At 34.8% G+C, this 18939-nt stretch overlaps 4 protein-coding genes across 4 annotated transcripts; 2 read left to right on the forward strand and 2 right to left on the reverse strand.

Annotated features, from left to right (window-relative positions):
- Positions 1-1104: 1104 nt before the first annotated feature.
- Positions 1105-1647, forward strand: LOC141685463 (uncharacterized). The gene has a single exon (XM_074490562.1). The coding sequence runs from the start codon at positions 1105-1107 to the stop codon at positions 1645-1647; it is 543 nt and encodes a 180-aa protein (XP_074346663.1).
- Positions 1648-5565: 3918 nt separating this feature from the next.
- LOC141706961 (uncharacterized) lies at positions 5566-13219 on the forward strand. Its single transcript, XM_074509876.1, has 16 exons — positions 5566-5926; positions 6950-7005; positions 7357-7478; positions 7562-7621; positions 7729-7848; positions 7927-8052; positions 8652-8793; positions 9389-9559; positions 9688-9843; positions 9955-10061; positions 10155-10245; positions 11519-11660; positions 11749-11905; positions 12311-12427; positions 12742-12868; positions 12942-13219. The coding sequence occupies exons 1-16, from the start codon at positions 5860-5862 to the stop codon at positions 13179-13181; spliced, it is 2001 nt and encodes a 666-aa protein (XP_074365977.1). The 5' UTR covers positions 5566-5859; the 3' UTR covers positions 13182-13219.
- A 416-nt stretch (positions 13220-13635) lies between these two features.
- LOC141706962 (laccase-17-like) lies at positions 13636-16420 on the reverse strand. The gene is made up of 6 exons (XM_074509877.1): positions 16011-16420; positions 15718-15869; positions 15379-15623; positions 15158-15286; positions 14065-15024; positions 13636-13971 (listed from the first exon to the last, which is right to left on the reverse strand). The coding sequence occupies exons 1-5, from the start codon at positions 16266-16268 to the stop codon at positions 14528-14530; spliced, it is 1281 nt and encodes a 426-aa protein (XP_074365978.1). The 5' UTR covers positions 16269-16420; the 3' UTR covers positions 13636-13971; positions 14065-14527.
- Positions 13841-14305, reverse strand: LOC141685473 (laccase-17-like). The gene is made up of 2 exons (XM_074490571.1): positions 14065-14305; positions 13841-13971 (listed from the first exon to the last, which is right to left on the reverse strand). Exons 1-2 carry the CDS (start codon positions 14303-14305, stop codon positions 13841-13843), a joined length of 372 nt encoding a protein of 123 aa, XP_074346672.1.
- Positions 16421-18939: the final 2519 nt, after the last annotated feature.

Consider the following 18939-nt stretch of genomic DNA (forward strand, 5'->3'; position numbering starts at 1 on the left):
AAATTTTAAAAATAATAATTTTTACTATGCGGTCAATGCATCTTGAGATGTGTGCAGAAAAGTCAAGAGATAAATAAAATGAAACAGAGGGAGTATATTACAACACGTTATCAGCACGAAGCCCTGCCGAAACTGAGAAGGTATAATTTTAATTTAAATATACATATATATGAGTAGACGTGGTTACACCCTCTACATATAATTCAAATATATATAACCGGAGTAGACGTGGTTACACCCTCCACTAATAATTTAAATATATATGGCCGGAGCACCGCCTATTAAAATTATTTTACGGTACCATTTAATTTTGGGTAATACCGAAGTATAGTGGGAACCTTAATTTATAAATTGCATACTTATCGGATAATAATTTTTTTTGCCCCTAACTAACTTATGCAGGATTGTCCACTTTAAGTTATTATTGGTCGGAGATAACCTGCATACGCAGACGTCCGTATGGCGGGTGAAATTCCATTTGTCATTTTATATATAGATCTGTTTATAATATCAATGATAATAATGATATATACATTGATTATTGCGTACTTGTTAACGCACCCGATTAACTAGGATTTTATGTAATATTTACATTGATGAATTAAAATTTAATAATTTTCATGTTAATTCAGATTTAGTATGACAAATATTACAAGCTTGTCGTTCGTTGCCTTGGACATTTCTGGCGATAATTATTTATCATGGGTACAAGATGTAAAGTTGCACTTGGGTTCAAAGAAATTAAGCGATACAATAAAGGCAGAAAATAAATCCACAGCCGAAGAAAACTTTACCTCTATAATTTTTCTCCAACACCACATGCATGAAGATTTAAAATCTGAGTACTTAGAAGTCGAGGATCCCTTTATTTTATGGGAAAATCTAAAGGATAGGTTCGATCACCATAAACTAGTTTATCTACCTGCAGCTGAAAATGATTGGGCTAATTAAAGACTTCAGGATTTTAAGAGTGTTCGAGCATATAGCTCTGCTTTGTTCAAAATAAGTTCTACGCTTATTATGTGTGGTGAGAAAGTTACGGAAAAAAGAAAAATCGATAAAACACTATCAACTTTTCACCCCAACAATATCAACTTAGCAGAGATGTACATGGAGCGCAAATTTACTAAGTTCGGGGATCTTCTATCAACTCTTCTCGTTGTTGAACAGAATCATGAATTGGTGATTAAGAATCATCAATCCCGTCTAACAGGATCTGCCCCATTACCTGAAGTAAATAACATGTCATTCCAGCAGAATGTACGTGGAAAATGGTATAGAGGTGGACGGGGCCAAAGGCGGTACCGTGGACGAGGTCGGAGCCACGGGCATTTTCGTCCATATAACAACTCTGGTCAGCGGAAGTGGCAATCTGAATCACAGAGTAAAAGAAAGGCACCACGAGGAGGAAAAACTGAAAATGTTTGCTATAGGTGCGGCATGGATGGGCACTGGACACGTAATTGTCATGCCCCATATCATCTTGTTAAGCTATACCAATCTTCACAAAAATCAAAAGAGAAAATGGTAGAAACAAATTTCGCCAACAATAACATAGATGATTTTCCGAGAATCACAAATGGAGGAATAAGCATTAATGGTCCGAATGAACCTAGCGAAACTCCCATATGGGAGGCTGAAGATTAGTTTCATATAATTACTATAGTAGTGTGTATTGTGTGCTTTATTTTGTTTGAACTATGTAGTGTGTTATGTTCTTATCAAATAAATCATGTTTCTTAATTATATACAAAATGGATTCTGAAGATATATGCATTGCTGATTGTGGTACAACTCATACGATTCTACAGAATCGAAAATATTTTACCCAAATAACCAAAACCGAAGCTCAAGTCGGAACGATTTCCGGCGTTTCTAATATAATCGAAGGTTTTGGAAAAGCTAGTTTTATCCTCCCTAATAGTATTCATATACACATTCCAGATGCATTATATTCTAGTAAGTCTACTAGAAATCTTCTTAGTTTTAAAGATATCCGACTCAATGATTTTTACATCGAAACTACCTCTGAGGCTGATAGAGAATATCTTCTTATTACTTCCGCTAATTCTACAAACAAGAAAATCTTAGAAAAGTTTCACTTACTTTCCTTAGGATTATATATGATGAAAATTAGAACTATTGAGTTACACAATGTCATTGCTTCCAAATTCATAGATCCAAAATCTTTTACACTTTGGCATGAAAGATTAGGTCATCCTGGCGTCTCTATAATGCGTCGTATTATAGAGAATTCTATTGGTCATCCTCTTAAAGATTTTAAAGTTCTTTCCAACAATGACCTTCCATGTTCAGCATGATCTTTAGGAAAATTGATTACTCGACCATCCCCTACTAAAGTTCAGCTTGAAAACCCAACTTTTCTAGAAAGGATCCAAGGCGACATATGTGGACCTATACACCCATCATCTGGCCCATTTAGGTACTTCATGGTATTAATCGATGCCTCAACTAGATGGTCTTATGTTTGTCTTCTCTCAACTCGTAATGATGCTTTTGCAAAATTACTTGCCCAAATAATCAAATTACGAGCTCAATTCCCAGATCATTGCATTAAGTCAATTCGTTTAGATAATGCCGGCGAATTCACATCTGTAACTTTTGTCGACTATTGCATGTTTGTAGGAATCTCAGTTGAACACCCAGTTCCTCATGTACATACACAAAATGGGTTAGCCGAGTCCTTTATCAAAAGACTCCAACTTATTGCAAGACCGTTGTTGATGAAAGAAAAATTACCTACATCTATTTGGGGTCACACAATACTTCACACTGCTAATATTATTAGGATTAGACCAACTTCCTACAACCAACATTCTCCGCTATAACTGGTACTTGGTCAAGTTCCTAATATTTCTCACTTCAAAATTTTCGGAAGTGCTGTATATGTACCGATTGCTCCACCACAAAGATCGAAGATGGGAGCTCCAAGAAGAGTGTGTATCTACGTTGGTTTTGATTCCACATCTATAATTAGATATCTGGAGCCTCTAACCGGAGACTTATTTACCGCAAGATATGCAGATTGTCATTTTGACGAGTCTATGTTTCCTCCCTTAGGGGGAGATAAACATTCAAATAAAGTTAATCCTGACATAACATGGAATGCATCAGGATTATATTTTCTAGATCCACGTACCGGTCAATGCGAATTTGAAGTTAAAAGAATTATTCATATGCAAAATATCGCAAACCAAATGCCTGACGCATTTAACGATTCTAGAAATATAACTAAATCTCATATACCTGCAGTAAATACTCCAGCTAGAATAGATATACCAATTCAAAAATCAGATACAAAAGAATTGGTTACAGAATCAAAGCCACGCCTGAAGCGTGGTAGACCGGTCGGTGCAAAAGATGTTGCACCACGAAAAAGAAAAATAAAGAAAATTGCCCCTGAAGTGGCACATGCTCCAGAAGAAGCAAATACCCCTGAAGTGGTATTATCTCCTGAAGAGATTCCAGTCCCTGAAGATACGGGATTAAACAATCACGAAATTTCAATAAATTATGTGCATGATATGAAATTATGGGATCGAAGTAAAGCTATAATCGATTATGTATTTGTGTATTTCGCAACATTGGATGTAGACATAAATTCTGATCCTGAACCACAAAGTGTGGATGAATGTCGTCGAAGAAAAGACTGGCCAAAATGGAAAGACGCAATCCAAACAGAATTAAATTCATTGCGTAAAAGAGAAGTATTTGAACCTGTTGTCCAAACACCAATCGGTGTGAACCCTATTGGGAATAAATGGGTATTCATAAGAAAACGAAATGAAAAGAATGAAATTATGAGATATAAAGCCCGATTTGTAGCACAGGGGTTTTCTCAAAGGCCTGGAATTGATTATCAAGAGACATACTCGTCAGTGATGGATGGAATTACTTTTCGTTTTATATTAGGTATGACATCTATAGAAAAATTGGAAACACGTCTTATGGACGTCGTTACTGCATACCTATATGGTTCACTTGATAGTGAAATTTTTATAAAACCCCCAAAAAGGTTAAAAATGGATGAGTTCAAGAAACCTCGTCATATATACTCCATTAAACTTCAACGATCATTGTATGGGCTGAAACAATCTGGTCGTATGTGGTATAACAGACTAAGTCGTTATTTACAAAAGAATGGGTATATTAGTAACCGAATTTCTCCATGTATTTTTATCAAAAAATCACAATCTGGTTTTGTGATTATTGTTGTATATGTGGATGATTTAAATCTTGTAGGAACAGCTACGGAGGTTAATAATGTTGTCATATACTTAAAAACAGAGTTTGAAATGAAAGATCTTGGAAGAACAAAATATTGTCTTGGGATACAAGTCGAGCACTTGTCAACATGAATTTTCCTCCACCAATCCACATATACAAAAAAGGTTTTGGACAGATTTTACATGGATAAATCTCATCCATTAACTACTCCAATGGTGGTTAGATCTTTAGAGCCTGATAACGATCCATTTCGACCACGAGAAGACGATGAAGAGGTTCTTGGTCCTGAAATCCCATATCTTGGTGCACTTATGTATCTTGCAAATAATACAAGGCCATATATTGCATTTGCTGTGAATTTATTGGCTAGAATTAGCTATGCTCCGATGTACAGACATTAGAATGGGATCAAACATATATTTTGTTATCTTCGTGAAACAACAGACTTTGGATTATTCTTCCCGAAAAAATCAACATCTCAGTTGATTGGATATGCACACGCTGGATATTTGTCAGATCCTCATTTTGGTAAATCACAAACTGGATATGTATTTACATATTGCGGTACAACCATTTCCTGGAAATCCACGAAGCAAACTACGGTGACAACCTCAACAAATCACTCAAAACTCATTGCAATTCATGAAGCCAATAGAGAATGTGTTTGGTTGCGATCTATCATCAAGAATATTCGGGAATCTTGTGGATTACCAGACATCACTAGAAGTCCTACCATTATGTTTGAGGATAACACTGCATGCATTGATCAACTCAAGGAAGGATATATCAAAGGAGACAGGACGAAGCACATTTCACCAAAATTCTTCTACACTCATGAGTTTCAAAAGAATGGTGAAATTGATGTACAACAAATTCGGTCATGTGACAACCTTGCTGATTTATTCACGAAATCATTACCGAATTCAACCTTTGAGAAATTACGACAGAACATTGGAATGCGTCGACTCAAAAATTTGTTTCAACAAAATTCAGAGAATGATTAGTTTTTCCAAGGGGAGATTGTACTCTTTTTCTTTCGTCAAAGTTTTTATCCCACTGGCTTTTTCTTTGACAATGTTTTAACGAGGTAGTCTATGATCCATACCACAATGACAATCAAAGGGGAGGGTTGTGAATTGATTTGCCATGTGGTCAAATATTGTAATAGTAGGGCTAAACTTTAGAAGTAAAAATTTTGATAATACATTAATTGTTTTTGTTCTTCACCTTGGCTATAAATACATGGACTTGGTGAATGTAAAACTTGCACCGAACATTCTAATACATGCTTTCTATCTCCCTCCGATTCATTATTTCCCTCTTAAATTTAGCAGCCCCTTCTAATATTATTAAAGATAGTATATTACAACAATAATTAATTTCTGAAGTGTGGACGCGTATCTGCATTTGCAAACACCATCTCATCATTACCTCCGTTATACCTACCGTGGTCGCGATTTTCACTTTCTCCATCTTTAAAGCCCCCGACACCTTCTTTCTTCACAATTTTCAAAGTCATTCCATTAAAATTGCAAAAATACACACACTTATTATATCTATATATATACAGATTATCGGTGAATTACCTGAATTTTATGATAATTCATTTTCATGTCAAGTCGCCACAAAATTAAATCTGCTGTAAAAAAGCTTTTTACCCGTGGAAGTTCAAGCACAGGTAATTTCCCTTTGGCCTTTTCTCATATATTTAGTAAAGTATCGGCCTTTCTACCGCTGCGTACGAGCATATTCTAAATATTAAAATGTTCTAAATATTAAAACGGTCCACAATGACCACTAACTCTCGTGAGTTTGGTATATTTTGATCGGTGGATTTGTTGTAAATGCAGGGGTCCATCAATATTTATGATTAAAGTACCAATTAAAATGCACCAAACTCGTGAGAGTTAGTGCTTACTGTGTGTCCTAGAAAACCCGATATTAAAATCTTCATAACTTTTACAACTTGTCATTGTGGATATTTTTATGAATAATGACCGATTATAAAATGCAACCTAATACCTTATTATTGTGTGCCTATCGATCCATAGTAGAAAATGTTATTCAGTATCAACACATAACTCCATTAATTATTTATCTAAACTGATAGCTAAAATAATATATTCACTGTTTTTTAAACAAGCCGGGTTTTAAAAAATTTAATTCCGCTAAAATTTAATTACAAGTTTTATCGTGATGTACTACAGGTAAACTCCTATTAATTCCGCAAATTATAAATGCGACACTGTGAAATGATCAATGTGATACAAAGTAATTTTAGTGATTTGTTATGAATAGCTCACACCCTATCAGTTTGTGTAATTTTAGCGTAAAATAATATGCAAATTTAGAATTCTTTCAGCATTCTAGGCTTCTAGCCTATGAAACAGTTGAACTGAATTTTGTTAGAATTATATAATAAACAATTTTATTCCGTACGATTATCACAATGTCTGCAGTCTTGAGGTTCTCTTGGTACCTAGTTACACCAGGTTCCAAAATCTTGATTGCATTGTTCGTAAATAATTGGATGATGTAACCTTAACCAAGAAAATAATTATATTCTTTCTCCGTAATTCAGTAAAGTAAATATATGTTGCATGTGGAAATTAGTACTAGACGTTTGATTAGGAAAAGGAAGTAGAATTGTTCTATATTATCTTCAGATGTAGTTAGTTCACAATGTGTTTTTTTTCCGCAGAAGATCAAGGATCAATGCCGCCCTATGGGGTCAGATTGTTCATCCAGGGAAACCATGTATGTGTAACTTTAAATCATCGCTATATATGTATGTGTTTTTTTGGATAAATGTACACACTTATACAATGTCAGTTCTGTTTACATGATTTTTTGGCATTAGTTACTAATACCTGATATCGATGTAATCGCATTCCTGTTTTTTCTACGAAACTTCTGTTTGATCTTTTTAATTTTTTTTTATCATGATCTCTTTGATCATTTTTGTATATTGCAACCATTTGTACAAGTTGAGGGTGTTAGAGACTGTAGGAAGTCGATAATCTTAATGTTGATATAAATCCTGGTTCGTTATATCAGATGTTCATCCATACAAGTAAAACTAGTGTGTGTTTTTTTGTATAATTACAGGTGGTGATTGATAATGGGATCCTCCAAGTCACACTATCTAATCCGGATGGGATAGTCACTGGAATACGATATAACGGTGTTGACAATTTACTTGAGGTTCTTAATAAAGAAGATAATCGAGGGTAATTGTTGATGTTGCATTTTCTTATAATTTTATAGAAGTTGATAAAATGACATAGCAGCATAATCATTGTGTTACCTGTAGGTACTGGGATATTGTTTGGAATGCGCTTGACGGAACAAAGAAGGGTGGAACATTTGAAGTGTATGTGGCCACCCTGTGTATATGTATACATAACTGTACAATATTGTATTTATGCTATTATTTGTTTTTTACTGCTATTGTATAGACTAAAATCATTTCTTTTACAGATTTAAAGCTACAAAATTTAATGTTATCGTGGAAACTGAAGACCAAGTTGAGGTTTCATTCTCAAGACCATGGGATCCTTCTCTCCTGGGGAAGCTTGCTCCCATACATATTGACAAAAGGTTTTATCTTTAATCATACCATGAAATTGTTTCTGTTACTAGCATAATTATCGAGTTTACAACATATTTCTATGATAGGTTTGTATTGCTGCGTGGTTGTTCCGGCTTCTACACTTATGCCATTTATGAACACTTGGGATCAGAGGACTGGCCTGCCTTCAGCATTGGTGAAACCAGAATTGCATTCAAACTAAGAAAAGACAAGTAAAGATGTTAAATTACAGTAATGAGTAATTATCTATCTGATATTAAATAACAGTAACGACTAGTTAGAAATTTTATGTTTAATAATCTAAGCAAAGTAGTATAAAATTTGTGTGTTAAAAGTGGTAGTCTTTAAAAATATGTAAGTGTAAATTTAAGTGGATAAAGCCCGAGCGCGGCGGGCCTTTTGTGCATCTCTATGTTAGCCTAAACTGTCCTGCTTGACTTGAAAGAATAGTGATTTTTCCAATTATTATCAATTCAAAATGGTACTCAACCTTCTGGACAGGGGAGTAACTATTAGTAGTAATATTGGTCTTCAAATGCCAAAGGATAAGAATTACCACTTATTCCATTTTGTGATCTATTGCTTGTTGGAATAAGTACCGCATAAGGATATTTAAATTGAATATGAAGTATGTAGACCCCATGTGGAAGTTGTGAGTCTGAAGCTTTCCTAAATTTTTGTTTAATGTCCTTAGGCCAGCCATGTTATTAATTTTATTTTAAATATAATTACTAATTAGCGCCAGTTTACCACTACATTTTATGGCACATGAAGTCCTTTTTTAGGAGCTACTGCTTACTTAAATGAACAGGTTTCAGTATATGGCTGTGGACGATAATAGGCAAAGATGGATGCCTCTGCCGGATGATCGTTTACCGAGGAGAAGTCAACCCCTTGCCTATGCAGAAGCCGTCCGATTAGTCAATCCAGTAAATCCTCAGCTAAATGGAGAGGTCACTTTTCTTTCACCACTTTGTTTTTATATCTCTAGTTTTAGAGCATCAAATGCTTAAATTTATTTTTATTATCGAGAAAAATTATTCTGACTGTTCTAGAGTCATTTGTTCTTCTTTAGGGATTAATGTAGTTAAATCACCTTTGCTCTGCAAATTGCTAAGTGTTAAACATGGGATATCGGAAGGGGTGTCCAGTTGAGCACATAGTTGAGAGAAGCATACTAGAAAGAACGTGAAATGAAGTATTTAATTTTTACAATTTTCTATTGTAGGATATATGAACGGGTATCCCACCAACAAACTGTATTAATGAGGCCAACCATTTACAGATTTGACACTGATATATGGCTTTACCCATCATTATTAAGCTAATTCCAAATGAATTGGTTTGCATCATCCTAGCTTTCGCAAAAGAAATTACTCCGTCATGCACATTTGTAAATTTCATCAAGATATTTAATAGACTTTCATTTTAAAGGACCGGCAATGAATTCATACATAAACAAATCCTTAACAAATAACATATTAGCTCACCAAGAAGATGGTTTTTACACCAAGCCTTTAATTTGATGTTTAATGTAATAATGTGCAGGTAGATGATAAATACCAATATTCTTGTGAGAACGAAAATCTTAAGGTCCATGGATGGATATCTATGGCGCCACCTGTGGGGTTCTGGCAAATTACACCCAGTGACGAGTTTAGATCAGGTGGACCTGTTAAGCAGAACCTCACTTCACACGTGGGGCCCACTTGTCTAGCAGTGAGTTTAGAACATAAACTGTATCGCTTCAGCTTCTGTTTTTAGATCTTTAATGAAGAAAAGAAAATTGACAATCTCATTTGAAAATTTGGTCATAATGTTTTTCTGAGAATTTAAAGTTTACCCAGGTATTTCTTAGTGGTCACTATGCTGGTGACGACTTGTGCCCCAAAATCGGACAGGGGGAGTACTGGAAGAAAGTTTTTGGTCCGGTATTCATTTATCTCAATTCCGCGATGAATGGAAATGATCCGCGAACACTTTGGGATGATGCAAAAAACCAGGTCGTTTGCCAAAAAAATAATTAGCCACTTATGTCGATATTATTAATTTCTCAATTCAATGTTTCTATATATTATAAATAGATGGGTATTGATATTTCTTGTTCTTACTAGATGATGATTGAAGTTCAAAGTTGGCCCTATAATTTTCCAGCATCTGACGACTTTCCTTCATCTGATAAACGTGGTAATGTCAGTGGTAGACTATTAGTTAAGGACAGGTATCTGCTTATCTCTTAGTTATTCTTGACTGATTTCTCATTACATTAACCTCATTATTTTTTAATCTTAACTTTTTTCTATTGACCTCTCAGTTATCTTAACGCTGATCTTATACCAGCTAATGGTGCGTATGTGGGATTAGCTAGACCAGGAGATATTGGTTCTTGGCAGAGAGAATGCAAGGTAATATATAAGGACCTATATATTTTGATTTCCAAATTTTAACGAAGTATCTTTAACACCTGTCACAAGTCAAATTATCTTCGGAAATATCCTTTGGTGAAATTAAAATGTATTAAAGCTTCTTTCTTCACAAGAATACATTTCCTGAAATGAAATAGTTTATCAAATTATGAAGAGAAAGTGTAAACAAATGCATGTCTGCAATATATTAATAGTCTAATTGCATCTTGTAGATAATTTAGGCCTAGAACCATCAAGTGCTTAACACCACTCAAATCCACATGAGGACAGATGATAGGAGTGTCTGTGATGCCAGACCCTTTTGGAAGGATCTGACCGTGATCATGGATCCCAGTGTCAGATTCTTCGAATTCCAAAATCAAGACACTTCGAATTGGACACGGCCATTTGTAATTTTAATTGAACTAATTAATTTATTTTAACACAAATTAACATATACATGTATATCTTTGTTTAGAAACATATATTTTTATATATGATCTATTGTTAGCAAGTTTCATCAAGTTACGCAGTTTCTTTTTCATTTGAATTTTTTGTTCACCTCCTAATTAGGTCTATCTAGAGCTATGGCCTCTTCAGCAATACCCAAAGTCAAACATGTGCTAGATTCCGGTTGCAATAAGGAAGCAAAGATCCTCTTTCCCGCCCCCATTTCCTCTTTCATATTGTTTACCACTTTGCACACACCAATCCACAAACAAATCAATGAAATTACATTCAATTAACAAAAATATTACACAGTAGAGATATTTAATTTTAAACTTACCATTACAACAACTTTAGGTCAAATTTTTTCCCAAATCAAAGCTTGATGATCCAACTATGTCCGTGTTTCTCTATGCTATATTTCTCTGTTGTCCGTGTTTCTAAAATGAGGGTTACAGTCAGTCTTTTTTTTTGGTCAGCAGTCGGTCTGTTTTTTATTTAAAGGAACAAGGGTAAAATTGGAACAGGCAAAAACTACGGTAGTCCTCAAATAGTTTTGAGGACCTCAAATTTTATTTTATTTTTGTTAGTGAGATAAAGCTTTATAAATATTATGAGATAAATCTTGGATGAGCGAGAATCGAACCTAGAAACCTGGGATCACAGAGTAAAAGACTCACCAATTTGGCTATTCCATCACACTTTAATGTAACGAGATATTGATAACAAACCACATGTTGTAACAATATCAAGCAGTAGTAAAAAATAGTTATTCACATGTTTAAATAGATTCTGAAGCAAAGAATCTACGTTGTATTTTAATCAGGACTACCAGTTTTGGACAAGAGCAGATGAGATGGGCTGCTTCTCGATTAACAACATACGTCCTGGTGACTATAATTTGTATGCTTGGGTCCCAGGATTTCTTGGAGACTACAAAAGTGATGCTTTGGTTACTATAACCCCAGGTCTAAGTTCTAGACTTGTCTTTGATGATAATTTTTTGCATGTTCATCAAAAAAAATTGTGGTTGGTTTTGTTTGATATGCAAATCAGGTTGTCATATTATAAAGGAGAATCTCGTGTTTGAGCCTCCACGAGATGGACCGACACTATGGGAAATTGGAATCCCTGATCGTTCGGCTGCAGAATTTTATATTCCTGACACAAATCCAGAGCATGTAAACAGAGTTTTGTTTAATCATACTGACAGGTAGAAGCTCATATTTATTCAAATTCCATTACAAACATTCGGAATAATGCAACTTGTGGTCTTGTCACTTATACCAAATTGACTATCATTATAGTGCCTCTATTACATTTTATAGCTTTGATTATATTAGAAAACTTATAGTATATTTAGCAATTGTCATTGAATTTGAGTTCTAAGATTTTATTGGAGGGACTCGTGATAGAAAAATAAATAATGAAAAGGTTTTTTATACAAGCTATTAGCTAAGAGCCAAGTATTTTTATAATTGGAAATTGTTGTATTGAAGTGGACTATAAAAAATTAACTGCACTCTATTCTCTAATATTTATGTAAGCTATGCCTGGTCGTGGGGAAGATTCTTTTTGGGATGATGAAATTAAGTTTGCTAGTCTATACTATTGGCAGGTTTAGGCAGTACGGGTTATGGGAGAAATATGCAGAGTTATATCCAAATGGAGACTTGGTGTATACAATTGGTGAGAGTGATTATCGGAAAGATTGGTTCTTTGCTCATGTAACCAGGTACGTTTCATAGAATTATATGTTCCAATAGATAAGTTCGTTCACATTTATTGTGTATCGCGCTTTGGGTTGATTCCGGAAGAGTTACGTGGTGAGATTACTCCGGTACTTCTAAAGCAGGAAAAGGAAAGTGAAAAAAGTCCGATACTATATATTCAAATAAAAATAATTCCATTCCAGTATCCCTGATGCGTCTTAAGATCACCAGACGGTTATCTAAGCAACTGCTCTAAACTTGAGAAACTAGTGTCTGGCTAGGGGGGTTCGGAGAATTCATCATTCTTCAATTTGTAACAAGCTTTCTCGCTATTCAGGAGAAAAGAAGATGGTACTCATCAAGGAACAGCTTGGCAAATCAAATTCAAACTGGACAGCGTTGATCAAAAAGGAGTATACAAGCTAAGAGTGGCACTGGCAGCCGCAGCTCTTGCAGAATTGCAGGTAAATAGCTAATTTTGCTTAATGTAGGTTTGTTCTCACTGATTGTGCGCTTACCTTTCAACTTCATATGTAGATTCGAATCAATGACCCCAACACCATTCGCCCACTATTTACAACAAGACTGATCGGGAGGGACAATGCGATTGCTAGACATGGGATTCATGGGCTGTACTGGATGTACAATGTGGATTTACCAGGAAATCGATTGTTGCAAGGTGAAAATACCATGTATTTAACACAGCCGAGGTGTGTGAGTCCTTTTCAGGGTATCATGTATGACTATATTCGTTTAGAAGGTCCCCCATATGTATGACTATGTATCATTTTTCAGGAAGTATGTGTATTTTGTCAGATCATATGTGAAGTCTTATGATTACTCTAACTTTTATGTTCTTTCGTAAAATGTGCCTTGAAGACGTGCGTTGTACATTAAATTGAGCCTGCATATCAGAAAAGAGGTTCTATGGAAATCGGGATTCCTGCTATGGAGGTTGATATGCTATTAGACATATTACGTAGTTTTGATCATATATAACATGTCGAAGTAAATTTGTAGCAGTGGCATTGCCAAAGCACGATAAAAAGATGAGTTTGTATGCATTAGCTATCGGCACACAGGAGATTGCCTGGGTTTGTCAACCTTCTGCACCTCTCGCGTTCATGATGTTTGGGGAAAATATGAACTGGCTCAACTTTGAATAATGTTATATTCGAAATATATTATTTAACTGACTGTCACTGTCTATATAAATATAAACTAAATAGCATCGTAAATTATAGTATTCTCTTCCATAAACATGCCCAGTTTTTGAATGTTACAGGAAATGAGAAAAAAAAAAGAAGGTAATTCAGCATCTCGCAGTTATTAACTATTCACATACACTGATAAGGCCAAAGACAACAATGTCAAAAAACTCAAAACATGGAAAACAAGAAATAAGGAATAAAATCTCATCAGTACACTTCTTGAAACTAACATTTGGGAAGATCTGCTGGAGGTGGTAGCAATTTTTGATTTGGAAGCTTTCCATCTAAAACAAGCCATGCCATCTTCAAACCCCAGCTTGTGTGGACCTCCAGATGACAATGCATAAACCACACTCCTGTAGATCAATAAACATGGTTGAATGATGTTTCTAACAGTAGTGAATCAACACAGTTATGTTTCTATACTTATTAATTTTCAATTAGCTTACCTGGGTTATCGGCTTGGAAACGTATAGCAACCCATCCACCAGAGGGCACGCCAACAGTGTTACGTTCAACAGGATCGACAAGATTGAAGTTCTGGGGGTCTACATTTGGATTGTAGTTCCCAAAACCTTGTCCAACAACAAAGAAATTGAAGCCATGGAGATGAAGTGGATGACTTTCTGCACCTAGTATGCTTGTATCCTGCATGACTAGCTCTACGCTTGTGTTGAAAGGCAAAACCATAAGTTTAGTACCATTGCTCACTAAAGTATTATTTGGAGGGTTTCCAGTATAGTTAAACCACTGCAAAGGACTGACTGGGAAATTAGGTTTATAAACACCGTTTGATTGGCCAAAAAAGTGAGATTGAAGTAGAGATGTTGTTGGCAGTATGAATGAAATGTTATTAATGGAAGCTGCAAATCTGGTTCCATTTGGACCTTGGCAAGTTTGGTTTTTGAGCCCTCAAGGGCTTGTTCCAAGGCCAACTGTAAAGAAAAATTGTTTGTCAACTTTCTGAGGCACATTAGCGGGAAATCGAGCTGTGGCTAAACTACGAAGTTTCTTGGAAAACTTAGTGGCAAAAGAGGTGTCATTAAGAGAAGGTAAGGTTGGTTTGAAAAGTGGAAGTTTCTTCATTGAAAGATGAGAAGATCCTTCATACTCAAGAACTCCGGCAACTGTGGAGTTGTCAAATGTTCCAGAACCGGTAACATAAGGTCTAGCTGTCATGAGAAAAGAAGCTTTTGGATAATTAGGTTTGGTCTTTAAAAGAACATTTGTTGTTTGTCCAGGGGCAAGTAGAATTGTCCCGGTCTCAAATGGTTTCACATAAATCGCGTCTGCTTCAACTACTGTAAGACTATGGTTTGCGATGCCAAAAAATAGTTCATCATTGAGTGCAGCATTGATAAATCGGAGGAGATATGTTTTTCCTGGCTTCACCTTTAACTTGAATGTGTCTGCAGATGAAGCTAAATAGAATTAAACACATAAATTTTTTTGAGAATTTTTGTTTGGTTCTTATATCAATGCATATAATGCTTTTCTTCGAAGGCATCATGTAACATTCGTGCTAATATATTCTGTGAGTACCTTTTGAGGAGCAGTTGTACAAAGGTCCAGGAAGTCCATTAAATGTATATGCATCCGAAACATTAGGACCTCCACCAGTTTGTAGAGCTTGGGTTATAATGGCTTCAGTATCAGCATTGAACCACTCTCCTACAAATGAAGAGATGTAAGCTTCTCATGTAAATTTACAAGTAACTGTGCTAGAACTTGCATAAGCTTTAATACTAATTGATCATAGGTACCAAATATGATGGGAACTTCCTTATGGGGATTGGGGAATGGGTAAGGCACATTGAGCTTGGAAAGAATAATAAGAGGGCCATAAAGAGTTGATCTTAGCCATGAAATATGAGCATGCCAAAACAGAGTTCCTCTTTGCCCAACAATGGTGTAGTTATACACGTAGCTCTGGCCGCTTTGTATAGGGCACTGTGTTATATATGCAGGTCCATCTGCCCAGCCGCTTCTAAGCTGTCGAATTCCATGCCTGTTCCATTTATAAATGTAGCATTTTACATTAGTTAAGCTTACCGAATAAAGTTTTATATGAGGTTAACTTACAAGACATGTGTTGTATATACCAGTGGATAGAGACATTGTTTGGAACATGATTAATGACTTTAATGAGTAGGCGATCACCCTCTCTAGCAACAATCCGAGGGCCTGGAAATTTTCCATTTACTGTAACAATGCTCTTGGTGTGGCAGAGCCGCGTCACATTTTGCAGCTTAATCTATTTGCAGAAAAATAATACATAATGTTGTATGTTAATTGTTAAGAATAGAAAGGAAATATCACAAGGAGAATAATTATTCTTTTTATAAAAAAATGTCTGAGGTCAGTGACAATATCGTCACTATGAGAAGAAACTTACATTGAACTCGTAGTGCCTAGTTATGGCGCCTGCATTGCTTGCAGAGGCCAAAGGAAGAAGGAAGCACCATAATGACAATGAGAAATGAAGAATTCCTCGAGAAAATGTTAAAGGAATCCCCATTGTCAGAACCTGGTCACTGGTTTTTGTATTGTGAGATAGGCTAATAGATAGATATTGTGTTTTGTTTGAATTAAATTTCTTGAAGTTGCATATGTATTTATAGAGAACTGGTGCTTTACCTTCAAGGTGATGCATGAATAATAATAATAAATTTATACATGCAGTATTATTTTGTGAATTTGAAGAAACCAAATATGCTAGTATTAAGCTTCAAACTAGGTGTAGTTTGGACCAACTGTTGTTGGAAGAGCAACTTGTGAGTTTTGAGTGATGTCAAAGACAATCTTTGTAATATATGTCATATTAACGAGGAACTTAAGTGTCTATCTTTTTTTGTTTAGAGCCTGATAAACGAAAGCTATATATATCTAGCTGTCCGAGTTGCATGATTAGGATGATTAAGTAAAAGTTTAAGGAATCTATGTGTAAACACGAACGTTGTCGATGAAAAGGACATGGGAATGGTTGAAAAGGATAACTGAAGAAGCTGAGGTTGGTCTGCTATGTATTTTCATCTGTCAATTTGTAGAGCTTTCAAGAATGCAGTTTACACTATTCCTTATTAAGCAAACAGGGAACTCCCTGGCCCTTGCTGCATCCTTATCTGTAAACGGTCTTCACTTAAATGTTAATATGCATCTAGATTTATAGTTCAAATATTACAGATTTTTGCTCAACTTAACTTGTCAATGCATGGAAGTTTATTTAACTTACAACTATATTTTTCATTTTTATTTACAAATGCATTCATTTAAAAATAAGAAATATATATGTTAGTTTGATATATTCTGATCACAATCTAGAGTTTTGTTGTCCAAGGATCACATTTCATATGCAAGAACAGGACAGAACTTAAGTCCAGCCCACAGCTAAGGTATGTGTATAACTTCATTTAACTTGATAACCGATTAGTCGAAAGTTACCTACAGGAATTAGTATAAATACATAGGAACAAGAATGTAAACTAGGTCTTCTGATGAGATCAAGAATCCGGTACAGGGAAACTAAAAGCAGGGAGACGATGAAAGTATTTCACGGAAGCAACCAACTCTCTAGTTGCTTGACAAACAGTTGAGATGTAAAACATTGCTGCAGAATTTGCTGGCGGAGGTGATTTGTGCCTGCTTTCAGAATCTGCTGAAGTTTCTCCATTCCTTGCAGAGGGGTCATTCTTTGCTTTCTAGTCAATGCTCAAGTGAAGGCCTGCTTTATATTGGAATGCCGTGTATGTTAACTAATATAACTATTTATCGACCTTGCAAATTGTCGTAAATTTGTATGTGCAGATATGGTGACTAACAAGTAGGTAACACTTCCTTGGGCTCCTTGCACGTCCTAATTTGGCAGAGACCTGCGAGTATCAGATATTTCAATCCTTCGATCAGTCCCGGAGAATTGAGTTGACGAAGATATACTATTACTTCGTAAAAATCGAAGCATGTTCAAAAATCAAAATATCTGCAAACATGAACAAAAATATCAATGTACAAGAACACAATGCCATCAAACTCGAAAATGGTACTTAGATTTTTTGCATAATCTTGATCATACTACCTGCAAAGTGAAACGAATAATTTTTCACCATAATTTCTAATAATTGTTGCTATTATATGAGACTCGCTGTAAGATAAACTGATGTTGCTTCTTTGTACTTACAGCGAGTGCACACATAATAACAGTAATAATTAGAAACATCTTAGAGCATAGTTCCGTATACTGAGAGCAAAAATAGGGTAGAGATTTGGTTATGTGTGATTAACTATATATAGAGAGAGAATGCACGCCAATCAAGGTTGACCTTCATGTAGGTTTGTTTGTTTTGTCTCAGGTCATAAAATAAGCATTTTTAAACTTTGTTCAGGTTGAGTGGCCATAAATTATTAATCTATAAGGGCTCGGATTTCATGCATTCAGACTGTAACAAACAATTACAACTAATAGGAGTGCTCCCTTCGTTAAGTTGCTCAATATCAAAATATTGTTAGTTAGATATATATTTTTCATATGAATATCCTTAATTTTTTTTTTGAAATAATATGAATATCCTTAATTAGTACATTGAAAACTCAGAATCCACGTAAGCTTTAAAAACATGAAAATAGAAAATATAGGGATAATTTCAGATAATTATATCTACAACTTTTGCTTTGAATGTATAAATGAATGTGTGACAATGTACAAATTTTATTTAAAAATGAATCCGTGTAAAATCGAACAGAGGTAACATCATTTATATTTTTACAACATTTGTTAATTGTTTTCTATAATATCGATCACAATGTTATACAAATCAGTAAGTGGAATAGATCGGTCGAGGTACCGATTTAGAATTACTTAGAAAAACGGGGATTAATCGAAGTAATAATCGGATATATTTTATATTTAAATTATATGTATTTCTAATATTATTAATTTATTAATAATTTATAAATTAATATATATATATATATATTATTAATTTATAATTATTTAAATTTAAATAAAATATTATATTATATATAATAATTTATTTACAATATACCGATCAAGAAAACACATACAAGTTACTTGAATCGGATCGATCTTATAATATACAAAAAATTAATGGAAAATAAATTTTTAAATCGAGGATTTTTAAAATCATAAATATAATCGATCCTTACGATTGGAACTGGTTTATTTCTGCTCCCACTATCTAGAGTTTTATCTCCAAATTCACGGTCTACATCAGGGCAGTGGTATGCATGGCACCCAGCTCCACTTTGTAATTTAAATATTAGATTCTCCACCATGGATAAATAAATGTACGTGCGTAGAGAAAGAGAGC

This window comes from Apium graveolens, chromosome 2 (genome assembly GCF_009905375.1).
Source record: "Apium graveolens cultivar Ventura chromosome 2, ASM990537v1, whole genome shotgun sequence".
Lineage (NCBI taxonomy): Eukaryota > Viridiplantae > Streptophyta > Magnoliopsida > Apiales > Apiaceae > Apium > Apium graveolens.